General features: G+C 43.0%; 1 protein-coding gene across 2 annotated transcripts in view; it reads left to right on the top strand.

Moving 5' to 3' along the window:
- The window catches only part of LOC121872671, a 166,573-nt gene that overhangs the window by 121,392 nt on the left and 28,296 nt on the right, over nucleotides 1-16,885 (top strand). For both annotated transcript variants that reach the window (XM_042375639.1, XM_042375638.1), the window contains exon 3: nucleotides 10,633-10,668. In XM_042375639.1, the coding sequence (XP_042231573.1) occupies nucleotides 10,633-10,668 (36 nt within the window). The remainder of the gene's footprint in view (nucleotides 1-10,632; nucleotides 10,669-16,885) is intronic.

The following is a 16,885-nucleotide window of genomic DNA, read 5'->3' as shown; positions in this document are numbered from 1 at the left end:
TTTACCTTAATGGGCGGCGGAAGTGTTGTGAAGGTGTAGCCAGCCAGCCGTAGTGTAGCGTGGAGGAGCAGGAGACGAGCCCTTTTGCCACACACACACACACACAAAAAGCTAATTTCTGTGTGGTTGCCGGACTCACACAGCAACAGTAACCAGCAGTAGTAGAAGCCCAAGTCACGAATGGTTCAAATATACAGTATAACAATAGCGAGGTTGCCGGCCATCCTACATTACTCCTCCTGCCGCCGCTGTTGTCGACCTCCACACACCGTTACCGGAAACAACCCCAGCATACAGCCTTCTGCCCTCTTTATATATATATATATATATATATATATATATATATATATATATATATATATATATATATATATATATATATATATATATATATATATATATATATATATATGCAAGTAAATCACTGTAGGTGCGCGTCTAGGTGAGACCAGGTCACAATGGTCAGGTAGGGACCCTAAGGTGGTAGTCCCAACCTTCTCACCTGGTTACAAATCTTCTTAATTACAAAATTGTCCAGTTTGTACATGCCATTACTTAAATTCATGTTGAATGCTTCGGTATGTTTAATGAGACTAGATTCTATAATGTTCCTACTGTCAATTGAATTGCAAGGTAATATTGAGGAGGCATTATCCCAGTCAATGCAATGCTTGTTATCCCTCAAATGAACAAACAGAGCATTGGATTCCTGGCCTGTCCTAACACTATATTTATGTTGTTTAAGTCTAGTTACAAGATCTTTACCTGTCTGGCCTAAGTAAAACATATTACATTCCTTGCAAGGAACTTTATAAATGCAGCCACTTGTATTGTTGGGGGAGTTCTTGATTAACATTTGTTTAACAGTGCATGAGTTTATAAATGCCACATTGACGTTCCAGGTTTTTAGTTGTAAAGGAATGTGTGAGAAATTTTTGTGAAATGGTAATATTAAGATATTCTTGTGGTCATGGGTGGGCTTGGGATCAGTTCTATAAAAAGTTTTCTTAGTAATGTTTAGGCATTTGTCTATGAAAGATCTAGGGTATTTAAGGTTTGAGCCAATATTATAGATATATTTATATTCCTCATCAATGAATTCCGGGCTGCAAATTCTCAAAGCACGTAAAAACATTGTTGAAAATACTGACTGTTTGACTCTATTGTGGTGGGCAGAATAATAATGAATGTATGAACACACATTAGTTGGTTTTCTATAAATACTGAACCTAAAAGTGTTACCTATTCTGTGTATCAGACAGTCTAGGAATGGCAATTTACAGTCTTGCTCTAATTCCACAGTGAATTTGATCGAGGGGGCTAAGTTGTTAAGTTGTGGCAGGAAAGCTTTTAGGTCCTCATTACTTGGCCAGAGACATAATACATCATCAACATATCTAAACCAGACTGCTGAAGGTGGTAAAATATTACTTAATAGTTTCTTTTCAAAGAATTCCATATATAGGTTGCTTAATACAGGTGAGAGTGGATTACCCCTTGTGGTTATCAGCACACACACACACACACACATATATATATATATATATATATATATATATATATATATATATATATATATATATATATATATATATATATATATATATATATATATATATATATATATATATTTCACAGCCAATATATTCCCTGTATCTCCGCCCGTCAGACCATGCTCATCTTTTACCTTATATGTTCACCTGAGACGCCGCTCACGCCACGCCAATTTAACAACACACTGGTGGCTTATCTTACACGTTGCCAGCACACACACACACACACACACACACACACAGTCACCTCTGAGATACTTCTTTATGCGGGCAACATTCCCTGACCTCATCATACAAACACGACTATGATTTTATTAACAAAGATACAAACATTTCTATCTTAGTGTCAAGATTTTTATTACAAGTAAATGTTTTGGCGATTTTTACGTTAATTAGTAGAAGAAGGTTCAAGAGATTCATACATCAGATAATATTTTGAAATCTTTATATGAGATAAAATAATACAGTAAGGCTCTAGATATTCTAATATGAGATACATTATGTATAAAATCTGGAAAACAACGGTGAACTTTTTTGCGCAACAATACTTTCAGCAAGAAGTGTGTGTGTGTGTGTGTGTGTGTGTGTGTGTGTGTGTGTGTGTGCGTGTGTGTGTGTGTGTGTGTTCAGACAGGTTTACAGGGCCGGGTGTGTCGCTGTGTTTTGTTAGAACGTTTGGTGGATAAGAACGATTTACGTGAGATTATTTAAAGGTATAATTAACGTTTGACTGTTTACCTTTGTTGAGGAAATGGAGAAAAAAAAACTGCGTCGCTTCCTGTAGTGACGTAAGCAGTTGTGGATTATTAAACTTTTATAGTGAGGTAAAACAAAACCTTTTTCCCCAAAGCCAATTTTCATAGATACATCATTCACAAGACACTAATTACACTACATGACGACACCACCATCCAGCCAGTAAAAAATTAGGTTGACTATTAAATCGCGCACAGATACACACACACACACACATCCCTAAGAACATAAGGAGTCTACAATAGGCCGGTTGGCCTGTGCATGGTAGCTCCTGTCGAGAGTTACAACCACTCTCTATCATCCATGAATCTATCTAGCCTCCTTTTAAAACTTTCCAGCATTCCAGCGCTTACTACAAAGTTGCCAAGCTTGTTCCACTCGTCCACCACCCTATTTGTGAACCAGTTCCTTCCTATCTCCCTCCTAAACCTAAACTTATCTAACTTAAAGCCGCTACGAGTCCTATCCAGCTCGGATAATATAAGAACTTTATCTATATCTCCTTTATTGATTCCTTTCACCCACTTAAATACTTCTATCATATTTCCTAACCTTCATCTCTAAATACCTTACAATAACTTTAGATAATTTACTTTAACTAAACGGGTACAAACTCACGAGAATTACTTGGCTTTAAGATACCACGCGGTCTTACTGGTTAATTTAACAAACACCAAGACTTCCTGTTAACAAGAGAGTCTCACGGATGATTCATAGACTCTCACAGGTGAGCTGTTCGGTAATTCACAGAAGTCACTCAAAAGCAACAGTTACTCACAGGAGTCGTTCCCGTGAGCCACCACCAATACTAATACCACATCCACCACCACCACCACCCGGCAGACCTTGGGTGATTTAAACGCGGCACAAACAAATGATCAAGGGGTGAGCGTCATGGTAGGGAGGCGCAGTCTTTTACAGTGACCACACCTGCGTGTCGCCGTTAATTGGCAGGTAAACAGACGTTGCGTGCAGTGGCATAAGGGCAACCTGGCTACCTAGCTCTACCCCGGAAGCTGCACAGAAGAGTCACATCCCAGTAACAAACACAGAGAACATAAACATACATACATACATACATACAGTACACGCATACATACAGTACACGCATACATACAGTACACGCATACATACAGTACACGCATACATACAGTACACGCATACATACAGTACACGCATACATACAGTACACGCATACATACAGTACACGCATACATACAGTACATACATACATTAATACGGAACAGGTGTGAACGTCTCCTTCAATAACTCAAGACTGTTGAATTGCGTCCTAGTGGTGCTGTTTAGAACGTACTTCAGTGAGTGTGTGTGTGTGTGTGTGTGTGTGTGTGTGTGTGTGTCACTTTCTAGAGCCTCCGTCCAGATAAATTTTAGTGTTTACAAGAATGAAAGGGAATGTTTAAGTTTCCGTCGGAACAGGAGGGGGGGAGGAGGGAAAGGAGGAAGAAGGAAGATCTGGAGGAAGATGAAGAAGAAAGAGTAGTAGTAGCAGTAATAGTAGGCAAGAAGTTAGGTTAATCTTTAGGAGTGCTGGGGTGAGAATCTTAGGGTGATCCGAAACGATAAGACGGAGAGGAATAACATGACCCTTTTTGTTACGTAATAAGGGAAAACGTATAGGTGCTTCAAGAGAAAGGCAACACACACACACACACACACACAGCACACACACACACACACACACACACACACACATTGACACACACACTGCGGCCAGGAGCCACTACGTGCAGTACCCAACGCCCCTCAGGAGAGGAAAATAGATGGACTGTACTTCCCACTACAACCTCACCCCCTGGCTACCTGGTGAGAAAGGGCAACAGGCACCTCCACTACCAAGACTACGGGAGGAGGAGGGTGGGGGTGTACGGAGGTGAGACTGTTATGAGAAAGCCAGAGGGAGGGAGGCGACATGAAGAGCACAATGGAGGAAAAGAGAGAGTCTGGTAACAACACAATTACACGGGAATTACCAGCACATAATGACGAACACCTGCCCCCCCTGCTGCGTTAGATAGACACACACACTTACAGTACCACTACGCTAACACCTGGTCGCTCACACAGGGTCACGTTCGATCAGTATAAACCCTTTTAACCTTCCCCAACGAACCACTGCTGCCCCCCCCCCACACACGGTCACTATATCACTGTATATCCGTATGAGAATACTGTAATACAACGGATACGCTAGACAAAAAATACAATAAAATACAACAATAATAATAATAATAATCCAGTGAGTCATATTACATTACCCGAGTCTCCAAAATGAACAGTGACTCGTGAGGTGAGAGAAGCGTGTCACACCGACCTAGACAAACGACAATGGCGACCCTGAGACTGGATGAGTGAAGTGAAGTCAACAGGAAACACAAGTGATCACCCTTAAACCTCTTTTGGTCCTTAACAATATATACACATCACGCAAGAGCTATGACGTGAAACCAAAGCGATCTCCAGCGACACAACACAAATTGAGAGATTCTGATGTGTAGTGAAGTGATTCTAAGAGTCAACATTGTTGTTGGTGTCCACTTTAAGAACATAAGAATGGAGGAAACTGCAGCGGGCCTATTGGCCCATACTGGGCAGTCCCATTTACACCCAACCCCTATTGCTCACAGAAGAATCCAACCTATGTTTGAAGGTATCCAGCGTATTCGAGTTAATGATGATATTTGGTAACTTGTTCCATTCATCCACTACTCTGTTTCCAAACCGGTGTTTACGAATTTCGCGCCTAAATCTAAATTTGTCTAATTTAGAACCATTGTTACGAGTTCGCTCCTGGTTGGATAGTTTGAGTACCTTTGTAATGTCCCCTTTGTTTAGCCCTGACTTTCACTTATACACCTCTATCATGTCGCCCCTCGCTCTACGTCTCTCGAGGGAGTGCAAATTAAAACGCTTTAACCTGTCTCTGTACTCAAGGTTCCTAATGCCCGGGATTAGTCTTGTCATTCTCCTCTGAATTCTTTCCAAGGATTCTATATGCATTCTGTAATACGGTGACCAGAACTGCACTGCATATTCCAGGTGAGGTCTCACAAGTGCAAGATATAATCTTAAGATGACCTCGCTAGTCTTGTAACTAACACTCCTTTGTATGAACCTACTTTATTAGCCGTGTTGCGAGCAAAAACACATTGTTTACTTGGCTTAAGATTCCTACTTATCATTACTCCTAAATCTCTCTCGCAGTCGGATTTCTCAATGGCATCGTTGTTCATCTGGTAACTGGTTTCCATGTTTACGTCTCCTATACTGAGTACTTTACATTTGTCCACATTGAATTTCATCTGCCATTTTTCAGACCATTCGAAATTTTTGTTTAGATCTTCCTGTAGTTTTGCGGAGTCCTCGTCAGATTTAATTACACGTCCTATTTTAGTGTCATCAGCAAATTTACTTATGTTGCTGTCTATGCCGATATCTATGTCGTTTATGTATATAATAAATAATAATGGTCCAAGTACTGAGCCTTGGGGAACTCCACTTGTGACGTTGCTCCAATGGGATTTAGTTTCCGCCAATGTTCACTCGCTGTTTCCTGTCCTGTAACCACGCCCTAATCCATTTTAGAATATTACCTTTAATGCCATGTGCTTCTACCTTTCTTATTAGTCTTTCGTGGGGGACTGTCGAAGGCTTTGCTAAAGTCGAGATATACCACATCATAATTGTGGGCGAGTGAGGTGGAGAGGCGAAGGAGAGTTGGTTGGGTGGGGGGGGGAAGAGTAGTCTCGAGCACCACCACCACTACAATTACCATCATCACCATCAACATCTCATAATATACCGCAAACACCCAGACACGATTACCAACAGCACCAGTTCACAATTACCATCAGAGCAATCACCACTACCACAACACACACCTGTCATCATTATCACAGCCCACCACCTTTATGTCTGAGGGTTGGCGACCACGGCCCATCAATTCTAGTCAAAAATACAAACCAAAAAAAATAAAAAAATAAAAAAAATACCAGTGGATCATTAAAGTGAATTCGACAAATAACAAAACAAAAACAAAATAAGTAAAACTAAACAAGGAAAATGGGACGAGGGGCAGCAAATACACACAACTTAAATGTTTACACAGGAACAGTCAGGTAACAGATGTGGCAGATAAAAACTGAAGAAAAAAACTTGACCAGGGTTAATGTAAACAATGAAGACAAGAATAATAACACTATGGCAAATAAACGAGGAAGGACGGGATAATGATAATGATGAGGATAGAGGTCAATGGCGACAACGAGAGAGAGAGAGAGAGAGAGAGAGAGAGAGAGAGAGAGAGAGAGAGAGAGAACGCTAATGAACGTGAGCAACGATGATGGTGATGATGATGACGATGATAATAAATAATGATAATAATAATAATAATTTGATTTAGACTACGTTTAAAAATATTCACTATTTGTTACTGTCCACACACACACACACACACACACACACACACACACACACACACACGGGAACGAAATTTATATACATGTACTATAAATCATTCACCTGTGGGGGCGAATACGACAACCCCCTACCTGGACAAGATCCGCAGATACGCTCCCTGTACGCACACTTCCTCCTGGGTGCTCATGCTGGTCACGACTACCGCGTCCATATTATGCAACAAATTACAATAGTACGTGCCCTGGGTAAGAGTGAGTGAGTGGGGTAGGTGGGTGAGTGGGGTAGGTGGGTCAGTGGGGTAGGTGGGTGGGTGTGAGAGAGGTGGCAGGTGTATGAGTGGGAGTGTGACTGTGGTGGTGGTAGGTGAGTGAGTGAGGTGGTAGGTAGGGGATAAGTGAGAGTGGAGTACTATCAGAAAAGGGAGCTCGTGGAAGAACTACCTTCCCCCACACCACACCACGCCACTCCATACCACGCCACACCACGCCACTCCATACCACGCCACTCCATACCACGCCACTCCATACCACACCACACCACGCCACTCCATACCACGCCACACCACAACCATTATATCAACATCCTCACTTACATTACCATCTTTTCCTAGCGATGACGTCTAGCAGCTCGCTCACCTGCCCTAGTACGTGTCTGTATTGTGTAATAACTGTGGTGGCGGTGTAGGAGGCGTGGGTCAGGCAGCAGGTGTGGAGGAGCACGTCGAGGCTCTCACTTCTTCTCTTACTCTGTATTGTATTGGCAAACTGGAGAAATTTAATAACAAAAAATAACCTTTTTTGTACAAGTATGATCGGTTGTCCAGTCGGTGTTGGTCATCATAACTAGCGTGTACTGCAGCTGCCACCTATCGTAACATACACTCCCATTACTTAAGATACACTTACTTACTGGTCATTAAGTTAACTATTCTAACTCCATCCCGTACCGCTGACGATCCACCAGTGACTCAGCCGTCTTGCCCCCTCGCTAGGTGACCAGGGACAATAGCCGTCAGGACAACTTCCCTCAGACCAAGAGCCGACCATCACGATACACTGTTAGTTAGGTGGGGGATTGTGTACAGTCATGTGGAGCATCGCGTGGTCTCGTAACCTAACCGACCGTCTTCATGTGTGGGCGTATCTGGCCGTCACAAGATAGGGGTGTTGACCTGCCCAAGGAACCAATGCCCTCGCCACCACTACCCAGCTGACATGTGATTGGCGAGTAACTTAATACTGCTAAACTCTGCTGTACAAGGATACCGACTGACAGGGTACTGACAACTGTTCAGTGGACTGTGTGTGACACTATTTCTCAACATTTCTCCAAGGCTGAAGAATACTTTTCATAATGTTTGTTTTTTTAATGAGATAGGCTGTCAATAAGTGAAAATAAACGTACAAACAATAATCTCACTATTAAATTTAAATGTCACAGAAGATAAGTTCTCCGGAAATGCGAAAACTAAGTGAACCAAATCAAACTAATAGAGAAACCCTCACACACACACACACTCCCTGCCGCCGCGTCAAGGAACACCGGATGTGGTTTACCGTGTATCTTGACAACAATGCAGCAGACACAGCTTTTCGTGGCCAGGTAGTGACACTCGCCTTGTCATCCCAGGCTACACACGTTCATCCTACAGACCTACACAAGCATCACATCACCATCCACCCATCATGCACCTCCCATCCCAATACAGTGCCGTCACCGCATCATACATACTGGGTCATGGCGCGTGACAACACTTATCTGTGACTCACCGCCTCAATAATTTTGTGGTAGACCCATAGTTCCGGGAGAGGTGAGGGGTCCTCCTTACCGGTGGCAGGACATGGCGTGGTGGTGGGCGCAGTCACTAACAACGGGATCCCTGACACTGTCCTTAATATGGCTGCAATGTACTGTACTGTATCACCCTCGGGCAGCTCGTGTATTGTTCCTCCCTTCACCCTAACCTGTGACCCCCCCCCCTCTCCTCCTCTTCGCGTGAGGCTCCGGGAGCAGCAGCCCTGGGGTAGGTGTGGGTGTGTGAAACAGGATGTACAGCGCACTCCTTTAAATATACATTGTCTGAACTGGACCACCAGAGAAGCCTTCCCTCCCCCCTCGCTCCCATACCACACGTCTGCCTCACAACCTGCCACTCACGCCTCAGCAGATCTTTCCATCACCTCACTCCACACACTTGTAAAATCATACTTCATATCTGTGATGAAAGTCAACTCGTGTATCCGCCATGTAGTGTTGAAAGAGGTTGGCAGTACCGCTGCACCTCACAGAATGTTACTGACGTCGAACATAACAAAGAAGACAGGATAATTAATGTGACTTACCCCAAGCTGAAGAGTCTGTGGCGAGGGGTGACGCCGCCTGGCTCACGGGGCTCTTAGGTCATCAGCTAAAATATTACCATGACTATCACGTGTTCCATCATGGAAGCCGGACAACGTTTGCTTGTTTGTTTGTTTAAATAAATAAATAAATAAATAAATAAATAAATAAATAAATAAATAAATAAATATATATATATATATATATATATATATATATATATATATATATATATATATATATATATATATATATATATATATATATATATATATATCCTGTACACGCAATACAAATTTACAAGGTACCCACACTTTTGTGGAAATATCTAAGCCTTAAAATAAACCTGACTTGTTTTAATGCTATAATTTAATGAAATTTAGTTCACATGATACAATTTCCTCTGGTTAATTTAAGATGTCGTGAACAAACATCCACTACCAGCCCAAAGTCACCAGCCCGACACAGACAGAACACGAACACTGCAGCAAGAACAGTTCCTACACAAGCTCTAACACTGTCACTCCTCCCTACCACACAGTGTACCTCCAGTATAACGAGCCAACACAGTAACCCTTGTTAGTTTTCACGTAATACTAAATCCAGTGTTAAAAGTTCGTCCAACGCTGGAACTGTGTCTAACTCGGTACATCACACCAAACACGTCATTCCTCACCACAACTCGGCACCCAAGAAGGAAAACGCCAATCATCTTGAACGTATCCCAACAATCACGATTGTTTTCCTGGTTTTCATAATAACAATTCGGGTTTCCTCCCTCAACAACACAACCACTTCCTTCTTACAATTATATTCTTTTCCTGGTTGTAGAAATAATTCTTCATGTTTTAGGACATCCTTTAAATTCTGTGTTCAAACATTTTTTTTCCTGGTGTGAATTTATTGAATCAATCCTTGAGTAATATTCATATTTCAATATCATTTACACCTTTAATTATTCTTAAGTCATACCAGGGGCAATAACATGTCATAACCAGAAGTGAGATGAATAACCTAACCTAAACCTAGCCTAACCCAACCCAACCCTACCTGACCTAACCAAACAATACACAACCCAACCAACAAAACCTAACCTAACAGTCAAACGCAACCCTAACCCAAACCAAACCTAACTCAACATGATACGACCTGACCTGACCTGACCTAACCTTACACAACCCAACGTCATAATTATAAACGTATGCTTAACGATGACATGATATTCAGGGGGGTGAGGCCCTCTTAGTCAGGGTCACCAAACCATCTAACTCACACCAACAGAATATTAAAGTCTCTTTAGTTTTGGCCAATGTCATTTTTTTCCTATACTGGCATCATTTGTCCAGTGTAGTTTATCCAGTGTATTTTTGTCCAGTAGGATTTTGTCCAATGAAATTCTGTCCAGTCAGATTTTATCCAATGAGACTGTACCCGTGGCATTATGTCCTGTGAAATTTTGTCCAGTGGAATTTTTGGCTGGCTGGTTCATGTTTCCCACCACCAATAGCATAACTCACATCTCTCTCTCTCTCTCTGTCCACAGGTACGTGTTGGAGGCTGCCGACCTTCAGGATCTGCGGTGAGTTTCCACTTAATATTTCACGCACTCACAAACAATAACCCTCTTTCGCAAGTCGTAAAAAGTCTTGGTCTAGCAGAGGATAAAAAGACTTGTGCTTAAAGACCTTAGTTGTTAATGTAAAGTTGTGCTTAAAGACCCCAGTTTGGCGTCTAGCGTAGGAAATGAAGACTTGGTGAACCCTGTGCATAATTAAAGACCTGAGCAGCTGAAGTGGTACCAAAAATAAACATTAAATACACAATAATGACAAACGTTATCTCCTACAAAAATTGAAAAGTATTATCTTGTAAAAAAAAATATGACTTAGTGAACGATGTACAGTATGTATGTATGTATGTATGTATGTATGTATGTATGTATGTCGAGAGAAAATTATGACCGCAACTGTACATGCCAGCGTCTGCCAACAGTACACAACGGAGAATTGACGGAATGCCTCAGTAACTCGGCTGACTGGTGACGCTGAGGATAAGTAGTGACTATAGTAGTGCGAAGTGGTGGTGGTAAGGGTGCCGCCATAGAAACACCGCCACAGGTCCGCTACCACCGCCACCAGCTTTCACCACATCTCCTCCTCCTCCTCCTCCAAACTACCTCAACTCCCGACCTAAATGACTTTCACTGCAAACTTCAGCTATTGTACTTTGCTGGCTTCCTCCCCTCCTCCTCCCTGATACAGTAGGATCTCACCCCCTTCCCTTCTTGTACCCTTCGTCTTCCTTTTTACTTTCCTTCTTATTCCTTCTCCTCCTCGTTATTCTGAGTCACACACACACACACACACACACATTTCGTTACCTCTTGTCCTGTATATCTGTCATCCCCAATAATAAAAACACACACAGAAAGGAATACAGTTCGAGTTCCTTTGTTAGTGTCATAGGGATATCGCCTCCCAGAAGGTCACGTCCACACGACACCTCCCTCCACCCTCCCTCTCTATAGAAACTTTCACTCACCCTCCAGCTCCTCCTCGAAGCCTGACCTTGCCCCCACCACAACTTGGTCTACATAGATGTAATCCGAAGACGCCACTGTATGTCCTATGTCTCCTAACCTTGAGTGTCGGTCATCCTCCTTATTGAGGGTCAGCTGGTCATCTGGCTGGTCGGTCGCTGGTATCAATTCACTCAAGTTTTCAGGTGAACCTTTGGCTGGTCACTCAGATCAGACCCAGCTGGTCACCTGAGGAACTTGACCTGGTACCGTCGCCGTAAAGTGTACATTCTTACTAAATAATGACCCAACAAGGGATAAAAGACTTAAAAGTTAGTGTTGTTTTGTCTTGAGATGCACCGGCAGGATAGTTGCTCGTGTTGATTTATATGAATAGGCCCTCGGCTAACTGCCAGCCTACACCCCTACAGTCGTTAATAGCTTCCATTTACATAGCCATTCATCTCTCCTTGTTTATAGTGTTGTCTATGAATCATTCACAAGAAACACCATTAACATGACCACCTCAACAATCCTTCAAGGTTAGGTCCCGTAGCAGCCACGTGCGTTACCTGTTGGATTTGGTTCATTCTCTGTAGATTTACTGAGGTGGATAATAAATACTTTCTGTACCAAATGTTTAGCTGAAAATCACAACAGTATATGAAAAGTTAACCAAAATCCTGCGGACGCCAACCATCAACCACCACCACAACGACACCATGTGGACAATTGTAGCCAAAAACTAATAAATAAATAAATTACCCAACTGGATACCGTATAGAGAAAATATCCATTACCAGGTCGGATAACTTACTAATTTCGTGACGGTATTTAGTCCATTGGAAAACTTTCAGACGGGAGCTAAGAACCCGGTTTGATACTATCCAGTGGAATTCGGTCCCAACCAACGGTAATCACGGCAAGTACGAAACTGCCCTGAGGTATTTCTTATCTAATAGGTGTATCCATGAGAAGTGTGTTGGCTGTGTGTTGTCAGGGCACCATAACACAACACTTGCTACACCATATACGACGTTGGTGTAGTGGCCAAGACCCCGAGTCCACCTATAAATGTTTATTCTTTTTAGTGTATCAGAGTTCGAGAGGGCAGTTCGTGTCTGTCTCTCTCTCTCTCTCTCTCTCTCTCTCATTCCGTAGCTCACTCCCTCTCCCCCACTCTCTCACCCCCCTCTCCCCTCTCTCCCGGCGACACTGACCAACCTAGCCACAAATAGCTACTTTCCTGTCGTATAGGTTACGCAAATGTGAAGGGGAGGACCACCACCATTACCTCTCCGCAGATGGAGGGGGAGAGGAGGAGATAGTGGGGGTAGGAGGAGGAGATAGTGGAGATGGGGAGAGGAGGAGATGACGGGGGGAGGAGGTAGGAGGAGGAGATAGTGGAGATGGGGAGAGGAGGAGATGATGGATATGGAGGGAGGAGATGGTGGAGATGGGGAGAGGGAGATGATGGGAGAGATAGGAGGAGATAGTGGAGATGGGGAGAGGAGGAGATGATGGGGGGAGGAGGTAGGAGGAGATAGTGGAGATGGGGAGAGGAGATGATGGGGAGAGGAGATAGGAGGAGATAGTGGAGATGGGGAGAGGAGGAGATGATGGAAATGGGGGAGGAGGTAGGAGGAGGTAGTAGAGAGGAAGAAGAAGAAGAGGAGCAGGTAAAAGAATGAAAGGAAGAAGAGGAGACAGATGAAGGAAAGGAAGGAAGAAAATGACCAGAGAAAGAGAAGAAGATGAGATAGAAGAAGGAAGATGATAATAGAAGAATAATACGTATTAAGAAACAGGAAGAGGATCACAACGAGAAAAAGACGAGTAAATAAAAAAGAAACAACGCAATGACATAAAACCACAAGAAGTGAATAAATAAAACAAACAAACAATGAAAAAAAGTAACAAACAAAAGCATTAACCAAATCATCTTACCAAACAAACAAACAAACACAGTAAAGAAGAACGTAACCATAAACAATACTAATCACCCCCACCACCCTTTACAAAAAAAACACCTCCATTAACCAGAATATCAAGATAATGGGAACACAGGGGGGGGCTTATAGGTTATTGACTCCTGCCTGGAAAATCCCTCCCAAGACACACTTTCAACTTCCTCTCACTTAACATTTTCCTAAATTCTTGTTGCCAAAACCTGTCTATAATGAAAATAATAATAATGGCGAAAGGATTTTATGTTACGGTTCACGTGAGGATTAGACATTCCAATTTAGTTCACTTGGATATTAAATACTAACGCTAATATAACCTAACCTAACCTACCGCTAATATAATATAATATAACCTAACCTCACCTAACCTAACGCTAATATAACCTAACCTAACCTAACTAAATCTAACTTAACCATATCTAACCTGATCAAACAACCTAACCTAACCTGACTTAACCTCACATAAACCTATATAACATAATCTAACCAAGCTTAATTTAACCTAACCCTACTAGGAAGCTTTTATAATCCCATCTTAATGCTGTGGGTCCGAATACGTGTGAAACTATTCATCCACAACAGACTGAGGCAACTGGGCCCAATCACACGCCCCGGTACAACGGTGATAAGATCCATTCCCGTACCACCACTCAAGCTCTCTTAGGGCCCGCCAGTCCAGGGAGTTCAAAAGTTATCACGATGCTGTCTTTCGAGCCTCCCCGTGTGTGTGTGTGTGTGTGTGTTCCTTCCAGTTTCCCCCCCCAAAAAAATCGATTAAAGGTCATCTAGAAGGGGGGGGGGGTAGCAAAGTTGACAACACTGATGCCAATACATAAGCTTGTACAGTAAAGCGAAGCACAACTACACACACACGAGAGAGAAGAGATAAAAACATTGGAAAACCAAGAAAGAATGTGGACGCACACGCACACACACACACACACACACACACACACACACACACACACACACACACACACACATTCACGAGGGCGCGAAGAGACAGAAGGAAAAGATTGAACATGGAAAAGGAGAAGGGAAAGAGGAAAGGACACGGAGAGACAAAGAAGAGACGACTGGCATGAGGACTTAACTAACCAGGAGACGAGAGAAGTGTATCCTTCCAGTGGGTGACAGAGGAGAAGAGAAGAGAAGAGAAGAGAAGAGAGCCACCACCACATCACTGAACATTATCATAATAAGTGCAACAACACAACGGGACTCCATCTACCACAACCACGTGTACCTTACTGTGTGGGGGTGGGGGGTGCCAGTAGTCTTCCGTTACTCCATATTTCACACACACACACCCACATACCACACCCACATACCACATACCTACCCACATATACACACCCACACATACACACCCACATACACATACACATACACACCCACATACCTACATACACACCCACATACCTACACATACACACCCACATACCTACACATACACAACCTACATACCTACACATACACAACCTAAATACCTACACATACACAACCTAAATACCTACACATACACAACCTACATACCTGCGCATCACACACACACACACACACCAAGTGTTGTATAATTCGTCTTTACGTTTAGCTACGAGCCTGAACATATATTCACAACCATTCCGTATACACAGTGATGTTGTGAACAGTCAACTCGTAAAGATACACCTGGTAATTGGTTTTTTTTTAATTTAAGAAACTGATTAAGCACTATACTCGACTACAGTACTAATGTTGTTGTTATGATTATTAAGTATTGTTATTATTGTTATTATTATTATTATTATTATTATTATTATTATTATTATTATTATTATCAGAGCAACGTAGACACAAAACTGGCCACGGCTCTCTCTCTCTCTCTCTCTCTCTCTCTCTCTCTCTCTCTCTCTCTCTCTCTCTCTCTCCAACAGATAATAAAACCCTGAGTACAAACGTAATTCCAATTTCCAACCAACACCACTGACCACCCGTGACCCCATATCCTGGTGAGCTGCTTCACGTGATCACCAAGTTCGTAAAATACCGGTTACCAAAGTCCCTTGAAACAGGTCACCAAGTTCGTATAGGCGTATCGGTTACCAAAGTCCCTTGACAGCGATCACCAAGCCAGAAGAGAAACATATTATCCACACCATCACCATCCCAGTAGAGGAGACATGATCACCATCCACCACCAAGTCGTGACCACAGAATGTACACCATGCCACCACCCCCCCCCCCCCTTCTTCCTCTACCTCCCTCTTTTGCCTAGATCACCAAGAACTGAAAAAAACTGTCACCATGAAATCCACCACGATCAACACACACACACCGTTTATTATTATTATTATTATTATTAGTGGTAGTATTATTATTATTAGTATTATTATTACACACACAGCCTGAATGACTCGATCAACAGCTTCTGGTAAATCCCTGGAAATCTTTTGTAATTTCTATCTTGTTTTATCTCACTTATTTACCTGTTTTGGGTGAAGGGGTTGGGATGGGGGTATTGATTTGGGGGGAGACGGAGGGTGGGTGAAGGCTGGAGGAGGAATGGGCGTGGTGGGTGGGGGTTTGGAGAAGGAGACGTGGGGGGGTTTTGGAGGGAGGCGTGGGTGGGTGGGGGTTTGGAGGAGGAGAGGGGGGTGGGTGGGGGGTTTGGAGGGAGGGGAGGGGTGGTGGGGGGTTTGGAGGAGAAGGGCGTGGGTGGGGGGGTTTGGAGGAGGAGAGGGCGTGGGTGGGTGGGGTTTGGAGGAGGAAGGGCGTGGGTGGGTGGGGTTTGGAGGAGGAGGAGGGCGTGGGTGGGGGGTTTGGAGGAGGAGAGGGAGGCGGTGGATGGGGGTTTGGAGGGGGAGAGGGAGTGAGGGGAGGGATTGGGGATCCAGAACTAAGAAAATCCCAAGAGTCGTTCATCTATTTAATTAATTTTTCACTTGGATTAAACGAAGGAAGTATGGCGACATTTTCCAACACATTAAAAATTTACATAACTACGGTATAACATTTTAACTTTAAAACGAATAATCACTCGACATTTAACGAAGCGCGCAGACATTTAACGCTAGACATAACGAAGTAAACGTTCACCTACACCGTCACCTATCCACACCTATACTAACAAACAACAAAAGTCAACGAGATAATCCTTACCTACAAATGTTCGGCCAGTCCAAAGTCACCCGCTGTTCCTGACATAACGGATGGATGTTCGTCAGACGCGAGGGAGGGGGGGGGGTCGTATTTCCCAAAGGCGGGGTGCAGGGGTTTAACGCACCCAGGGACTAAAAATAAAATCTCCATCATCTTTGCTCTGTTCTTTT

The sequence above is a fragment of the Homarus americanus genome, unplaced genomic scaffold, assembly GCF_018991925.1.
Source record: "Homarus americanus isolate GMGI-L3 unplaced genomic scaffold, GMGI_Hamer_2.0 scaffold39155, whole genome shotgun sequence".
Lineage (NCBI taxonomy): Eukaryota > Metazoa > Arthropoda > Malacostraca > Decapoda > Nephropidae > Homarus > Homarus americanus.
This window is presented reverse-complemented; position numbering and strand designations above follow the sequence as displayed.